Below are 18,384 nucleotides of genomic sequence, written 5' to 3' on the forward strand. Positions count from 1 at the left end.
AATGAAAAATGGAGGAGGGATTCAGTATTATTTTATACAGTCTATGGGCTGAACAAGCTCTGAGCTCTGACTCCGTGACAGACCGGATATTGTTGTTACGTAACAAAAACACTGAAGTCTGAAACGGCTGGTTTCACACACATTTACAGAAAGGTGTAGAAATCAGAACAGGGGCAGAATGGATTTTTTTCATTCTCGGGGGGTTTGTAGACATGCCAGGGAAACATATTTCAGGTAGAGAACCATTAAAAAGTCAATTTTGCATGATATGTCACCTTTAAGAGTTCATATTTTCCCCGCTGTGCGTTTAATCTTTAGAATATAAAGCTATGCGTTCCTGTGACTGGCTGAGTTATTGGAGGGGTGCAGTGTTAGCTTGGTCTCTACCTGCAGCAGGTGTGCTGTGTGAACTGGTCTCCTCTTCATTGAAGATTTTTACCCCCAGGTGTGCATTAATGATAAAGACACAACCCGGAGGCGTCTGTTTAATATTTGATGTTTGCCGTTTTTGCCGCTCTCACCGTAAAAGGCTCTGCGTCTACAGCTTGATTTAATCCAGTTTGGTGAAACATCAGACACATTTAGTAAGTTTGGATCAACTCCTTGTCATCAAAGAGTGCCGTGAGGTGACTGTCTGTCTAGAGCGCCTGCAGGTGCATTCAGGGACCGTCGTAAAAGTGCAATGCAGACCTGTATTTTGCGTTCATGGCATTTTTATTTGAGTCAAGAGAATCAGATATAGTGGTCACATGAAGACTGTTTTCTTTTGACTTTTTGCAGGCTAGATTATTTAACTTAAGATATTACAAAAGCGAATAACATGAATTATTTAAAAATAAGGCTGTAAACCTAGGGGAAACACTGTTGTCTGATATGTTCAATAAGATCCTTGATTTTAGTGAGGTTAGTACACAGTCAGAGCCATAAATGCAATGGTACTAATAATTGGCATAATCATTTATTTCGGTTTTTGGCCTTGGTTTCCTCATTTTCGGTTTGCTGTTTCGGCCAAGAATTTTCCTTTCGGTGCATCCCTAATATTATTACGTTTCTAAGCCCTGGAGTCAAAGAGGAAGAAAAATTCAGAAAAAAAATCCATGATATTCCATTCTATTCTAATAATTTATAATAATCATATTATAATATAATAATAAGTAATAAATGGGAAATTGATGTAGAACTCCGGCCATGATTTAAATGTTATTGTAGATCTCACACGTGCACCGCCAGACACATTACATCCTCGGTTTTACACGCCCTATGGTAACCCTGCAGGGACATATGGTTCAAAAAGGCCAAAACATAAACCAAACACAGGACAGTCTGTTACATTAGCAATCTTGTGGTGTAAATGTCAGCAGTGGGGACATATTCTAAACTAGAAAGTGAAAAAAGTCCAACAAACACTTTCAATATATGCAATAATACCATCATTTGGTAAAAAAAAATGTTTTAGTGTCAAAGGGGAAAACTGACGTAAGAAAGCTGCAACAACAACGATGGCGGACAACGGCCGCTTGTCTCCTCGGCCGACCACTGCTTTGCCTTGAATCCATTAGTCTCTTTGATTTTGTCGCTGCAGGACAATGGTGGAAACACGCTCGGTTTGTGTTTTCGTTCACGGCAACCCCGCCCCTCTCCCCTGACGTAAGCGGTTCTCGGTTCTCGGTTCTAGACCAACAAAGAGTTGGATCCGCTCTGGAACCAGTTTTCCCGACTGGGAGCCGGTTCACTCGCAGTCGAAACACGGAAAACCGGTTCTCAATTGAACACCGGCTCTGAACCAGCCCTGAAACTCCCTCGGTTCGAAAAGGGGTATCATAAAACCACTGCCCTGTCTCTTCCAGTTTTCCCTTTAACGTAGACATTGACTCTGCTCTGTAACTATAGTTGCTCTGTCTTTAATCCACTGTGGGATTAAAGACACAACAGTACCTGGCTGTGTGCTGCTGCCTTCAGGTGTGACAGAGACAGTGTGTTTATTGACTCAGTGTTACAGGTTTTGGCTGTGTGTGTGTGTGTGCGTGTGTGTGTATTCGGGGGCCTGTGGGGTGTGTGGTGGGGTGCTGGTTTTAGGTTTGGGGCAATTAGCATTCCCATGTCCAGTGGGGCTGTGGGAATCCCTTGAAGTAGAGGCTAAGACGTGATTGTGAGGCTGCACATCACAGCAGCCACTGCTTTGTAGCGCTCATTTATTGTCAGAACGATGATGCGCCCCCATCTCCATCCCGGCTCGGAGCCCCCTCCTCCCCTTGAGTTCCTCCCTCTTTCAGCTGGGAAATTGAATTGTGTTGGAATGCTCTGTGCCTCTTTTCTCTGGCACTTGAATGGGCTCTTTAGTATTTCACACCAAGGTGTCCTTCAGGGTGCGAGGTCAGGCTACCAAAACAGCTTCTAGTGGCGGATTAGGACCAATTAACATCTTTGTACACAAAGGGCTCTGGCAGCTGAACAGGCTGCAGGGTGACCCACACTGCCGTTGCATGCCAAGCCAGGGGACTGCTGCACTTGAGCTGAAGTAGCAAAAGAGGGGTGGAGAAAGTTTTCCATACCTAATGGGAAATGTTGCTACTTCACACCTCATGAACATATAGCCCATTGAGCAATCGTTATCTTGTGAAATGAGAGAGCAAACCACTTTTTTTAATCATCACAGTTGTACGTAAGAGGGTACCTTGAACTGTCCTGTTTTCTTTTTCTTTCATAGAATGATGGGCTACCATATGGGGTCAGGGTAACGCCTTTAATCCCTTTGGAAACTCTTCTTTCAAATAATATACACACTTCAGACTCAGTGTCACCAAATAGCTGATAAATGTTCTTTAAGAATAAACCTCCAAAACACTCACTGAAATCTCACTGCTGACAGCAGGGTCAATATTTGACTGATTCAATAAAAACGAAACAAAGATCAAGTATTGGATGATGTATATTGTATGGATAAACTTAAAAGGGACTAACCAATCATGGAAAAAATCTAAAGGAAAATTATAAAGCAACATTTTCTCTAATATCCTTCCTGAACGAATGCTTCTGAGAGATGTTAATCCATCACATACACTAAAAGTTTGGAAACCCCTTCTCATTCAAGGGTTTGTATTTATTGTAATTATTGTAAACACTGTAGATTAATACTGAAGACATCAAAACTATGAAAGAACATATATGGAATTATTGAATGAACTAAAAAGTGTTAAACAAAGCAGAATCTGTTTTATATTTTAGATTCTGTAAAGTAGCCCCCTTTTTCCTTCATGACAGCTTTGCACACTCTTGGTATTCTCTCAGTCTGCTTCATGAAGTGGTCTCCTGGAATGGTTTCTAATGAACATGAGCCTTGTCAAGAGTTCATTTGTAGAATGACTTGCCTTCTTAATGTGTTTGAGACCATCAGTTGTGTTGTTCAGAGGTAGGGTTAGCACACAATGGATAGATCTATTTGACTACTGTTGTAATCCAGATTATGGTAAAACCAGATTATCTCATAGTTTTGATGTCTTCAGTATTAATCTACAATGCTGAAAATAATTAAAATAAATAAAAAACATTGAATGAGAAGGTGTGTCCAAACTTTGACTGGTAGTGTATGTCCATAAAGAAGCACTACAGTTTGTGCATTACATTACTTTTCTTTGCATTCATATCTCAAACAGTTCAGGAAGGTGTTTGCTCTGTTTTATTTTTTAAGCTTTTAACAGCATTACACTTCTTAAGAATCCCAGATTCATTGTTAAGTTTATCTGTCTAACAGCTATATTCTCCTCTGTAATTTACTCCAATCATTTCTGCCTCTGTTTTTCTCTCTGTACTCAGTCAATGCCAGACAAACTCAACAACTCTTGTTTTTAATTCAAGTTTTAAGCCTCCAAAACAAAAAGAAAGCAACAGGGTGGGAAGTACAGCATGGCATACGACATATATCCCACTCCAAGCTAGATTTCATGTTTTACTGTAATGTAACAGTTTAGGAAAAAATGTAGCTCAGGGTTTTAGGGTTATTTAAAGTGCCTTGATATTAGGGATGGGAATTTACAGTAATCCCTGTAATCGATTACTCGAATTTCCTAATGAACGATTACTTGAGTACTCGCAATTATTCTTATTTTTTAACCATAAACAAAAATAAATAAATAAAAGTCAGTCGGAAACGGACCTACCAGACCAGAGCTGTAGTAAGTTCTGCTGCCTTTTCTTCAGACATCTCTTCCACTCTTATAGTTGTTGTTCTCTGTGATGGTAGCTTGTACTCCGGCTCGACTAACGTGATCAGCTCTTTGTGATCAGCTCTTCTTCCACAAAACTTAATGGGAGCATATCTCCAGTTACCATTTTGGTTAATATCAGGCTAATCTTCTCCGCTCTGGTTTCATTCCAACGACGTGTGCTAACAGGGCTAGCTAAAAGACGTGATGTGAGACTGCCTGTTATCTGTCTCCGCTGTTTTCTCCTTGTGTTTTAAGCGTATGTGGATAATCATCAAACTAGTATTTGTATGGTATGTAAGTTTAACGCCATCATAACTTTTGACTGGTAGTGTAAGCGTACACTGTTCAGGTGTTCGGATATTTGGACCATAAAATATTAAAACAACTGAATAAAATGAGTTTATACAGCAAGTGCTAATTTGAGGAGGTGCTGTGTTATTCAGAACTAAACAGGAGTGGGACCGACATTGATAAAATAATAATAATGATTTCCTTTAATCTTATTCACTACATTAGTTTGTCTCTATAGTAAACGGCTGATGACCTGTTAAGTTTCTTGTATATATTTCAGCCTTTTCCTGTCATACGGAGCTCAGTGGACCATTTACTGTGAACTAAACAAGCCTGAATGATTTTCAATGTCTTAACATTTCCCTCCTCTTGGCACTGTTGCCAAATATCTAGCAATAACATACAGTAGACTTATGGATTTCTAAGAGGTCCCTGTATAATTATGCTTCCCAATTTTCCCTGCATCATCATTATGATTATTATGATTATTATTATCGTCAGCCTTCAGATAATAGCCATATGTATCTCTTTTGGGACGTGTGGGCAATTTGTAGGCTAAGTGTAGCTGTTAAGTCCTTTTTTATAAACACAGCCATTATGGACTGTCTGCCATTTTTGTAGGAAAAAAAAAGGTTTGGCTGTTAAAACACATAATGTTGTGAAAATTTGATGGAATTTTAATAAAGGGCCTTTTCGGGTAAGGGGAGCTGTCGAAGGTCGGAGTATGAATTTGTCAATCATTGTAATAATAATAATCCTTAATTCCTGGTGCAGTTTCGAAGCTGTGCTCTGATCCTCACCCAGAAAAACACTCAGCAGCTGATCTGTGTTTTGTTTGGACAAGAACACTTTACTATTTCAATGTATGACATAGCGGCGTGGCTTTTTCTGGACAACTGAGGAACAGTCTTTGGAGAGCATCATTAGACAAGAATGTCAGTCTAATTAATCAACATACTTTATCATGTTTGAAATATTTCACATGTTCAATTAAGCTGGTTGACAAATTAATATGGACCTTTTTATTGAAAAAACACTGAACAGCGTCACGGATACAAAATATGAATACACTTATGAAAAAAAAGTAATTGTGGTGTCAACTAGCAAGGGTGATGACGTTTAATCATGTTTAAACTTTTAATATTTCTTTTAATAAAGGCCACGGTGACGGTCAGGTGATGTGTCTAAGCTGTAGTTCAGCCTCCCTCCACTAGCTGGAACTGTAGCACCGGTTTATGGCTGCACCAAGCGGCAACCTCCGGTCTAAAAATATGAGTCCAATGCGGAAGTGCCAAAAACTGCAGTTCATGGAGGATCCGCTTGAGGCTGGCTCCAGATGTACCGGAAGTCACATACACATGAATGGGAAAAAGCCGATCTTGACAGCAGAAATAAACATGTTTACAGTCTGGTACAAAAGACGAGTGTAGTCTGGATAGCTCATTTCTTGATGTCCTCTCACTGTGAGGGGGGTGAATTTCGAAGATATTGAGATTACAAGTCTTCCAATGAGAGGCACAGCTGCCTGCGGGAACACTGTAGCTGTTGGCTAGGAGGCTCAAACTCCGCCTCTTTACGTCACAATCGCTCGACAGCAGCAATATGGCTGCCGCCGCCGCCGATTGGCCTCAAAGTAGCGCCTCAGGAACGGATGGGTGACGTCGGCTGCACACATAATGCACATAATGCTCTAAAGCTCTACTACCTGGATGTAAAGGAGCTCATCCAGGTAGTAGGTGATGATGTCATGTTGTAGCACGGCGCGGTTTGTCAGTATGTTGTTCTAGTAAATGGAGATAAAGTTTATTGTAAGCTGTTTCTGTTAAACTGACATATAACCACTCCACCAGAGCAATGAGGAACCAGCACAGGCATGAGGACGCTAACCACATAAACGCCCATTCAAAGAAGACAATCTTTAAAGCAGAAATCAACATGTTTACAGCCTGGTACAAAAAATTATTTCAGTCTGAATAGCTCATTTCTAGATCGGCACACACTGCAGGGGGTGAATTTTTTCATAACGTGCCAATTTTGAAGATTTTCAGATTACGAGTTTTCCAATGAGAGTCACAGCTGACTTCATTGACAGGCTGGAACACTGTAGCTGTTGGCTAGGAGGCTCAAAGCCCGCCTTTTTAACTCACACTCGCTCGACAGCAGTTATGTTGAGTTCAGCATTTCCAATATGGCTGCCGGCGATGACTGGCTTCTAAACGGCGCTTCAGAAACAGACATGTGACGTCACGAATACTATGTCCATTATTTATACAGACTATGGGAGGTCTGAAGGCTGGTGATGCTAGCTCTGATAACCTTAGCCACACTAAGAAATCCAGTTTGGCTTTGTTTACCTGCAGACTCTGTGATCTTGTTGTTAAATAAACGGTGCTAAATTTTAACGAGTGTTTTCTCGCCTTAAGGCTACGGTAAGTCAGGGTTTTTGCCTTTTTTTGGATAGGACCGCTGAAGAGAGACATAGAAGAGAGTCAGGGAAGACATGCGACGTGGACTAGGGAAGAACATTTCAAGCCAAAATACTATTTAATAATCATTGGCATCTATTCAACGATTATTCCAATAATCACCCCACATACTCACACTCACACTCACACACACACACACACACACACACACACACACAGACAGACAGACAGACCTGTCCCATTAACAGTCCATTTGTGTCAGTCACGTTAACCAGCAGCAGGACGAGGTGCTGCTGGTAGTGGGACCTGACAGCGTCTGTCTTGATCTTCACGTCTGTGTTTGTGTGACGCAGTGTGGCGTGTGTGTAACATTTTACAGCCATGCTCAGTCTCTGGAAATACGTGTGTAGTAGTGTAAGATTCAGAAATGGAGAAAATCACTGCGACTGTCGAAAGTGTTTTCTTCTTTTTCTATTTAATGTAGTTAGCATTCTTCTTCTTCTGGTAGCTAATGTGGTTACAAAGCAGCTTTAAGACGCTCTATAGTCACCGTCTGGCGGGAATATCGTATGACAACGAGGCACCGGTAAAAACGAGGAAAAGTTGTACTTTGAAAATGTGAAAATATTCAAAGTAACTCTTCGATTTTTTACTAAGTGAATGAATATTCAAATATTTGACAAGTATTGCCCATCCCCAATGAGAACTATAGCCTCTGTACATGGGGCGCACCCATAGACTGTAAATAAAAATGGACAGCGTTGCTCCGCCTCTTCCCGTTGTACTGTTCTGAAGCCAAAAAATCCCGCTCCTGGGCGCCGCCCATAGACTGTAAAAAATATGGACGTAGTATCCGTGACGTCACCCATCTGTTTCTAAGAGCTGTTTTGAAGCAAATCGACGGCAGCAGCCATATTGGTAATGCGGAACTCAACTAGGCAGAGTGTGACGTAGTGTGAGTCTCTTAGCCGATGGCTGTGTGTTCCCGACCGGGAGTCACGTCAGTCATGTCCTTATTTGGGCAAAACTCATAATATTAATATCTTCTTAACCATCATGTTAGAAAAAAAATTCACCCCCCGTACAGTGTGTGCCGATAGAGAGATTAGCGTTGTAGGGCCAAGCCGTTTTTTGAACCAGGCTGTAAACATGTTTATTAATGCTGCAAAAATCGTCTTTTTCCCATTCATATCTATGTGGTTTTCGGTGTTTCTGCAGCCAGCCTCAAGAGGATTTTCGATGTATTGCAGTTTATATCACTTCTACATTGGCTTCATCGTTTGAGACCGGAGTTTGCCGCTTGGCGCCGCCATTGTGCAGCCAGAGCCTGTGAAGCCACTGTAATAAGCTCCGCCCTACAGCGTGACGTCACAAGACGCTGTGTGTCCTTTGAAGTTTCACTCCACGGCGGCTGAGTCAAAGAAACCCGAAAGTAAAACCCCGTTTTTTAAACTCAAATAACTAACGAAAAAGAAACTTTTCAGAAAAAAGCGGCCTTGAACACAAAACAGTCAAATACTAACTACATATCACCACAGCATACGGATGTGAGAAACATTCGTACGACGTGTATCTATTTTTTAAAGTTTGACTGACTGATTTTTTTTACCTATACTGCAGCCAGCCAACAGGGGGCAGTCACACTGCTGTGATATAAATAAACATGTAATACACCCCCCAGCCATTTCAAATGGAGGGGAGCGCTAATAAGCCTTCAACGCTAGTCGCTGCCCAACATTTGACAGAAGAAGAAGAGGCATTGAACAGCCAATCATGTTGCAGGATGAGAGGGGTGCGGGGCTTAAAGACGTTCAGAGCTGGATGTAAACACAGCTGAGACAAGGGAGAGCAAGTGGTTAGTCTGACACTGTGCTGACTCTGTGTTAACTTAACACACTTCAGTAAATTACTTTCAGGATGTGGGTAAAGGAGCACAGAGACAACTTCTGCTGTTCATTTCTAACACGTTTAATGTCCACCACGACCATAACACAACGGAGCACCGAACGAGCGTGATGCATTCACTGCACTGCGGGAAACAACATCACTCTGCCTGTAACCCTTAGTAATGTTAAAGGGGAGAGCACAACTCAAAACAATACTCTATAAACTGACACACAGAACACAATTTGATATATCTTTGTTGTAAATGTAAATCAAATTATGGAAATAACCTCAATCTGAGAAAAATAAGAATCTACAAACTAAAACTTCACAAAAATCAAATTTTACACAAAAGCTGTCAGAAATGATGGATTCAAGAAGCTCATCAGAAAACTAAATCCAGACACAAACTAACAAACAGTTTGGTTTCTTCAACTTTCACTCAGGACCAAAAATCTGAGTTTAAATATAAATGAAATGATTTGATATTTATTTACTTATTATTTATGACTGATATGAAATATTTTATCATGCTCTAACCCTGGTTAATCAGAATTTAAATTCAGATTAGTCATCTTGGAATGTAGTTTAGTTGTCATTTCAGGTTATCCCAAATGACGACCCCATTTCTTTACCACTCTAACCATTACTTGCCACATAATGGTTCTATTGGGGTGATATATAAAGCAGGCACGTTTAATGATATCTGTATTAAATTGCTTGAATCAATAAATGTAGCAGCCCCAAAATGAACTCCAAGCGATCATAAATTGAGTTTTCTCATGAAGTTCAAAACAAAGACCCTCACCTAAAAGTCATAACTCTACTACTTTGGTTCATAGTCGTATGAATAGAAGGAAACTTAAACACATGTTCCCGGGCTTAATCATGGTGTTGAAGTTGTAGTCAAGTGTAATAACTTTAAAGATGTTAAGACAATTTTAAAGACAATAGTCTAAACCTTTGTAAATACTGTAACATATTAAAAGCAGTTATTAATTTACACCAGTTTGAACGGATTGTTTTAAGAAAGCAAAGGTTATTCATAAACCACATTCATGTCACCCACCCTGCCACCAGCCGCCCCTCTGTAGAGCAAGGTCTCATGGAACAGACTGAAAAATGTGCCTAAGAAGGTGATCCATTCAGCAGAGCCTAGGCCCTGAGGAAGGAACTGAGATAAAGGAGGTCTGGAGTAAAACTCGCTTTATTTTGGAGAGGAAAATGTATTTTTTTTTTGTATCTGTGCTGCCCTTGGTTTTTATCATCACACTTGAGCCATCTTTTCTCTCACACTCTCAATAGTCTCCACCCCATCCCCCCACCTGCACCCTCCACACACACACACACACCAGGCCTGTCTGGCTAATAGAGGGTGAAATGCAGGTGTATGTGGGGAAATGGCTGCAATACTGTAGCGCATTGACAGGTTATTTTGTTGGCCTCTTCCTAATTAGTGGCATAGTGGGTGCACCCCGCTAAGCTTTAGTGCTTTATGTTCCTACCAGTCTTCTCTAATTTCCTTGGGCCTTTGATATCGGCCCCAAGATTGACGGTTCGCACATAAAGAGGAACACCAGACGGACAGAAAAACCCAGTGGAAACAATGCCGCCACCTTCAGCGCCCCATCCCCTCTCCCCGAGCTCCATCTTTGCATTTTACCCCCAGCTCTGCAGATGTACAGCAGGATGTGGGGAGAGAGGGGGGGTTGTCCATGGATTTCTTCTAAACTCAATGTAAATTGGCTTCCGTGTATCCAAAAGGAAACTGTCGTCTCCATTCCTGATAGGAAACATCTTAGGTCCAGATATTTAGCTCCTCTGTATGTCACATCCAAGGATCTCTGGTTAACTTCTTCTGTAATCCACTATGGGTTGGGTGGTTTGTTTTACAGGCTAGAGCAGGGGTTCCCAAACTTTTCAGCCCACAACCCTCAAAATAACGTTGCCAAAGACTGGTGCGAGACCCCCACTGTCCCTCAAAGTGATTTAATGTGTCTTCATTTAGCTGGTGAGGAGACATTGACCCTACCTCTATGAGCATGTGTCTGTGTTTCCTGTGCTGTTATGAATGAACCTGCTGCTACTGATGCTTTTGATAACTAACTGTTCACTAACCCTAAACTTGGGAGTCATCTGGAAACAAAGAAATGCAGAAATGACATCATCTTTTTATATTATTATCATTATTATGACTATTTTACCACAAACATAGCTAATTAAAACATGATTGGTCAGTACTGCTTAGACAACAAACCAAAACCAGATCAAATCCTCCCCCTTAAGTCTTATCCCGCACCAACAGAACCCTCTCATACTGATCCAGGTATCAATTTAAGGAGGGCACTGCTACTTTTGAAGTTAACATACCTGTGTGGAGATATCCTCCAAACCTGACTCACATTGCCAGCACGGAGAGATGTTGCATCTCAAATATGTATGATTGAGATATAAGAGCTTTAAGCAAGAATAATACATCACATTGTGATCTATCAGGGATTAAAACATACACAGCAGCTGGAGTTCAGGAAATCACACTGAGGAAGTTTGAGGTGACCGATATGATTTGTGGTTTTCATCGAGGATTCTTTGTTCATGCGTCCTCCTGCTGGTATTGTGCTTTAATGCTGGGGAAGGGCACATACTATTTCCGCTGAACTTCACCTGGACCAGCTGTGTGCCTGTGTAATTGAAGCAACCATACATTATGTGAACAGGTTAATTTCATGCATTTTTCCCTGACATTTGCCTGCCTTTGACATTTAGGCCAGGAAGTGCATGGAGGCTGTTTAAGACTCCCAACGAAAGGTCAGCTCGTGGTTATTAACACAGTGGGCTGTAAGGAAGTGTATTTTTCCTCCTTTGTTTGTGGCTTTCAGCTGCTCTAAGGATTGGGATTGTTCAGTATTTACCTGTAGCCTGTGGAAATTATGGAATTAATAAACTATATTTCTCTTCTTTTTCAGCCTACTCCACCGTGTCGGGTGTAAATGGACCTCTGGTGATCCTGGATAATGTGAAGGTGAGGCTTTCTGAATTATTCATGCTTATCTGTCTAAAACATCTGTTTTAAGATGTGTATTAAAGACGTCTGGTCATATTTCTGCCCTGAAACATTTTCAAATGTGAAGCAGCTTACAGTATACCTTCAGATGTGTCCTGGTACTAATGATATAAATGTAGATTTCATGCAGCTGTGGTCACACCTGATTCAATTTCTTTTTGATGTAGTTCCCCAGGTACGCTGAGATTGTCCACCTGACCCTGCCGGATGGCACCAAGAGGAGTGGACAGGTTCTAGAGGTGATTGGAAGCAAGGCAGTTGTGCAGGTGAGGAACAGAAACAACACCGACCAAATGACACCCATTACAGACCAGCTTCAATTATCTCTCTTAATTTCATTTCATTTTATTTTTATTGTACCATGTAATTATTTTATTTTGTTTACTTTGTTTTAATTTAATTTACTTTATTCAATTTATTTAATTGCATCAATGAATTTTATATTATTTTACTATATTTAATTAATATATTTGATATATTTAATTTTATTGTTTCATTTTGTTTTTATTTTACTCTGTCATTTTATTTTATTCTATTTACCTAGTTTTACTTCAATTTATGTCATCGTATTAATTTAATTTATTTTATTTTAGTATATTTATTTCATATATTTGATTTGTTTTTATTTTATTGTTTCATTTTATTTGACTACATTGTTTATTTTATTTACTAATTCTACTTAGTTTGATTTATTTCATTCTATTAATTCATTCTATTTTATTTTTTAAATTTCAATTTCATTGATTTGATGTATGTTATTGTTTTATTTCATTTTAATTTTACTGTTTGTCATTATTTTATTTACTTAATTTAACTTGATTTAATTTATTTTATTTTATTATTTTATCATATATTTTTATTTTTTTACTTCGATTTACTTCATTGATTTATTTGATTTGATTTTACCTTGATGCAATCTCAGAACCAGTCAGCCACCATGGTTAGATAACACTTTGCGATATAAGCCTCTACAGATGATAACTTTCATTGATTCTGATGTATTGAGGTGTTATCATTCAACTACCTCCAGCCAGGACTTCCTTTACCATGCAGCATTACCTGCCGTCTTTTGTGGTTCATTAAATCCCCTGGAGTAGTGCCTGTTGGTCTGTTTCCAGTAGGTCTCAGTTACACGGTACACAGAGGTTTCACTCTAGCGTACATCAGTGGTGTGAGCCAGTAATAAAAACCTATTTTCTCATCATTTACTAACCAAAAATCAAGAATTCTAAAAAGTAAAACTGCAAACTGGAATCATGAATAGATATTGTCAGATTACAGAGGATAGACGTCAGGACGTCATTACCATGGTGTGTCAAGGCAGCTTTTACTCTACACACCTTTTTTAGATGGAATCTTTAGATGGAGATTAGCCGTGTAGTTCTGATGTTATGGCTCGCTGGTAAAGCCGGTCGTCTCTGAAAGGTTGGTGGTTTGATTCAAGGTCCCCCTAATTGCTCCCGGTGCCATCGCCAGTGTTGTATGGATGTGTGATGATTGGTGATTGGTTTGTGCTGATGGGCTCTTTGTATTACAACCCCTGCCGTCAGTGTATGAACGTGGTGTTAATGTGACCTGTAGTGTAAAAATGCTTTGAGTGGTTTAAGACTAGGAAAAAGCTAAGTAAGTACAGTCCATTAACCTTCTTTTTCACCTTCATTTTTGGAGTTTACCTGTCGGCGGGAGCCATATTGGAAATGCTGAATTCAACTTAACTTCTGTCGAGCTAGTGTGAGGTAAAGAGGCGGGCCTTAAACGTCCTTGCTAACAGCAACAGGGTGCCCACCTGTCAATCAAGTCAGCCATGCCCTTATTTGGGCAAAACTTGTAAGTTTAATATCTTCAAATGTAACGAGTTATAAAAAAAATCCACCCGTGTACAATGTGTGCCGATAGATAAATTAGCTCTTCAGACTACACTCATTTTTTGTACCAGGCTGAGATCGTCTTCTTGGAATGGGTGTGTATGTGGTTTCTTGTGTTTCTGCAGTCTGCCTCAAGTGGACGCTTGGTGAACTGCAGTTTTTAGCACTTCCGCATGGGCTTCATATTTTAAGACTGGAGGTTGCACATGCAGACTTCCCTTTTTAGCTCAGTGTGGTGAAACCAAGCGTGCCGGATACAGCCCTGGTGGTGAGGCTTTCAGCAGTGTGACTGCCCCCTGGTGGCTGGCTGCAGTATAGGTCAAAAAATCCGTCTTCCCCCATTCATTTGAATGGGTGAGCAGTCAAACTTTAAAAAATAAATACACGTCGTACGAATGTTTCTCCCATCCGTATGCTGTGGTGATATGTAGTTAGTATTTGACTGTTTTGTGTCCAAGGCCTCTTTTTTATGAAAAGTTTCTTTTTCGTTAGTTATTAGAGTTTAAAAAACGGGGTTTTACTTCCGGGTTTCCTTTGATTCACAGCCGCCGTAGAATGAAACTTCAAAGGGCACACAGCGTCTTGTGACGTCACGCTGTAGGGCGGAGCTTATTACAAAAGCTTCACAGGCTCTGGCTGCACAATGGCTGCGCCCAGGAGAGGGATTTTTTGGCTTCAGAACTTTACAACGGGAAGAGGCGGAGCAACGCTGTCCATTTTTATTTACAGTCTATGGGTGAAACTCATGTATGTATTTTTTTTCTTATTAATGTTTTGTCCTGTCTGTTTTTGCTCAGGTGTTCGAGGGAACATCAGGTATCGATGCCAAGAAGACGGCCTGCGAGTTCACCGGTGATATTCTGCGTACTCCGGTGTCTGAGGACATGCTGGGTATGATCAGCCTTTTATTTTTAGCTCTGCTTTCTTGTTCAGTTTAGTAATAACACTTCCCTTTAGCGCAGCCATACATCCAGCTGTTAGTCCAGAGATATTTATCATGAAATAAAATAAAAATTTGAAATGATTTTGGATGTACTTTAGTTGAAATACTGTGAATTCTTTCATCCCGCTTATGTTGCTTACATTTTGAATCTTCTCAGTGGATGTAAAAAGCAAATCAGCTCTGAATCAAAGCTTTCTCTGAACGTTCTTGAATGTTTCAATTAGTGTGATTATCTCAGTACAGCACAAGGTTACATATATTTGAATAGCAGTGGAAAGTAAACCTGCTTTTGTTTTTGAAGTATCATTAATCACGTCCATGAATTTATAATTACTTCTACTTGTTACTTGTAGACTCGACAAGAGCCATCGGGGCCACTCTCAGCTGTTTTAGAATCTGACTCAAAGCAGAATAGATCAGATGTGGTAGAAAGTGTCACCTAATGAATTTCATTTGATCCTCCGTTCTTAGTAATTATCTTAGAATTCAACTTCAGGATAATCCAAATAGTTGTTTGTGAAATAACAGACTTGAATCCTGAAGAGAAAATCTTCCTCTTCTTTCAGGACGTGTGTTTAACGGCTCAGGCAAACCCATCGATCGTGGACCCAGTGTGCTGGCTGAGGACTACCTGGACATCATGGGTATGACCTAACAAAGCACTCTCATCTTGATACACATGTCACGTGTTTACATATTTAATTAAAACAGATGTTCAGGGGGCAAGGTATCTTTTTAGACCAATGAAATTAGAGAACTCTAATCTTAAGGTTTATTTATCTTTTTTTTAAAGCTATATTTTGGGTTTTTGCCTTTAATGGCAAGCAGCAGAAGACAGACAGGAAATGTGTGGAGCAGAGATTGGCAGAGGACATGCAGTTCATGGTTCAAGGCTGGAATTAAACCTGCGACCACTGCAACAAGGACTATAGCCTCTGTACATTGGTAATGCGCTTAGACCGCTAGGCCAGCGGTGCCCCTGTGGTTTATTTATCCTGACATAAATTTTGAAAAAACACAAACCAACATATGCAAGTGTTTCTGACAAACACAAACGTCTTTATTCTGAGCTTGGCCTGTTATCATACAGAGGCAGGTTTTCTGTTTCCCTCTGCTTTAAGACAACTTGACTTATAGATAGGGTTAGTAGCATAGACTGTAAAAAATATGGACGTAGTATCCGTGACGTCACCCATCTGTTTCTGAAGAGCTGTTTTGAGACCAATCGGCTGCGGCAGCCATATTGCTTCTGTCGAGCCAGTGTGACGTAAAGAGGCGGGCTTTGAGCCTCCTAGCCAACAGCTGCAGTGTTCCCACAGGCAGCTGAGCCTCTCATTGGAAGACTAGTCTCAATATCTTTGAAATTGCCGAATTAGAAAAAAATTCACCCCCCTCACAGTGAGAGGACATCGAGACATGAGCTATTCAGACTACACTCATCTTTTGTACCAGGCTGTAAACATGTTTATTAATGCTGCAAAGATCGTCTTTTCCCCATTCATGTGTATGTGACTTCCTGTACTTCCGGAGCCAGCCTCAAGCGGATCCTCGATGAACTGCAGCTTTTAACACTTCCGCATTGACTCATATTTTTAGACCGGAGGTTGCCGCTTGGTTAGTAGTCACTGAAAACTAGCATTAATCTGAATGTAACATTTCCTCAGGACTTTGTCTAACCCCCAAAAGTGTATCTAAATCTGACTATTAACCCTAGCTTTAAGTAGCAACTTTTTAAACAAAAAAAAACACAAGATAGAAAAGCATAAAACAAGCTGTGATCAGTGAAAAGCCAAACAGCATCAAGCAGAAAGAATACACCAAAAAAAATCAAATAAAGCACAATTAAGAGTTTTAAATGTGTCCTAGCTTTATTAACCAATAAAATAAGTGTTTCACAAATATTGAATTTTACTAAAGGACTCGTCTCAAATGTGTGTGGAATCCATCAGACCACAACAAATAGTCCTTTAGTAACATTTGAAATATTTCAGGAGAGAAACACTTTGAGGAACTCCACACACACTCCTCCTGCAGCACTGAAGAGAATTTCAGAGATGAAATGTGTTAAAAAGCAAAATGTCTGCTCAACAAAGAAACACTTGTTAAATCTAACAGGTCTGAAGAAACATCAATGAGGAATCCTTTCCTGTTTAGACTCTGACATATTTGTTAAAACCATTGATTCAAACTTTGACAGAACTGAGAGACTGGAGAGACCACTTTCACTTGAATTTAAGAACACTTTTCAAAACCCAAGAGCTTTTGGCACCAGGAACAAAATGGAACAGACAAGTCAGAGGATGATCATGTTTTCAATTTATATAATCAATCAATCTTTATTTATATATCACCAAATCCCAACAAATGTTCTCCTCAGACTCTTTCCAAACAGAGCAGGTGTAGACCGTACTCTATGTTCTATTATTAACAAAGACCCAACATCAAGACAGGATAAGATCCAGTCCAATCTTACAGACAGGACTCAGTCTGATCTCATCTTAATCCACCATGAGCAGAGCACTTTGCAGCATTTAGCAAGTTACAGTGGCAAGGACAAACTTCCTTTAACAGGCAGAAACCTCCAGCAGGACCAGACTCATATTAGACAGTGCTGAGACCGTGCCTTGAAGTCCTGTGGATGATCTGTTATTGCAGTGGTTGTGACTTGAGCATATGAGAACCAAGGTTTAGTGTTCTATGCATTTCTTAATTTAGATGCTTTGTACCACTATAAGCTTATTTAATTAAAGAGTCTCAACAGGCTAGACCTGCCAGATCTACCAGACCAATCCTCTACAATATAAAAATCTGCTTGTTACCACCTGGTCTGGACAGATTTCTGAACCAGAATGTATTAAACATTATTTTCAGTTGTGATTTGAAGCAAGAGATGGTTCAGATTGAAACATTTCTTTGGACAGATAGAGTTTTGAATGATTTCTTCCAGTTGCACGATGATCAGAGAAGTTGTTCTACTCTGTCTAACCGTCCCTGTGTTTTCCAGGTCAGCCCATCAATCCTCAGTGCCGTATCTACCCTGAGGAGATGATCCAGACCGGTATCTCAGCCATCGATGGGATGAACAGTATTGCCAGAGGACAGAAGATCCCCATTTTTTCTGCTGCTGGGCTGCCCCACAATGAGGTGAGACTACCAATCCAGAAAAAGTGTTAAGAAGTAGAACAAGTCCTCAGTACCTCCAGGGAGAGCTCTGTGATCATATGCATCCCATCGGGGACAAGTAGCCAACAGAAAAACTGTGATGTTTTGACGTCAGGTTGGAAACAATGATACAGATTTAACATTAAAGATTAAAATAAATACTTCAATTGTTTCTGCATTCCTCTCAATCACTGGGGATCAGTCCAGGGACAGCTGGTCCATCATCATCTGTCTCTCAGGCTGTACAGTGAATGATTGACACTTGAGAGCGTCAGGTGGGCTTGGCTCCCGCGCGTTTAGCCGACGCACCTGCAGCATCCTAGAGCAGAGATCACTGCTCATTCTGTCATGATTTGACAGGGGGATTTTTTTTAATCCTTTATATGAAGCTGGGTGGTTCTTAACACATTTTTTATGTTGTGTGACGACCTCAGAACACATTTTCTCCACTGACTTTAAATAAATGACAAACTCAGTCACTTCTTTCTGAAGCTGATTGGACATACACTGCCAGTTAAAAGTTTGGAAACACCTTCTCATTGAA

At 40.3% G+C, this 18,384-nt stretch overlaps 1 protein-coding gene across 1 annotated transcript in view; it reads left to right on the forward strand.

The window, feature by feature from the left end:
• The window catches only part of atp6v1ba (ATPase, H+ transporting, lysosomal, V1 subunit B, member a), a 58,301-nt gene that overhangs the window by 14,240 nt on the left and 25,677 nt on the right, over positions 1 to 18,384 (forward strand). The window contains exons 2-6 of the mRNA XM_034681742.1: positions 11,773 to 11,828; positions 12,038 to 12,136; positions 14,533 to 14,626; positions 15,245 to 15,322; positions 17,683 to 17,822. Of these exons, the coding sequence (XP_034537633.1) occupies positions 11,773 to 11,828; positions 12,038 to 12,136; positions 14,533 to 14,626; positions 15,245 to 15,322; positions 17,683 to 17,822 (467 nt within the window). The remainder of the gene's footprint in view (positions 1 to 11,772; positions 11,829 to 12,037; positions 12,137 to 14,532; positions 14,627 to 15,244; positions 15,323 to 17,682; positions 17,823 to 18,384) is intronic.

This window comes from Notolabrus celidotus, chromosome 4 (genome assembly GCF_009762535.1).
Source record: "Notolabrus celidotus isolate fNotCel1 chromosome 4, fNotCel1.pri, whole genome shotgun sequence".
In the NCBI taxonomy this organism is placed as follows: domain Eukaryota; kingdom Metazoa; phylum Chordata; class Actinopteri; order Labriformes; family Labridae; genus Notolabrus; species Notolabrus celidotus.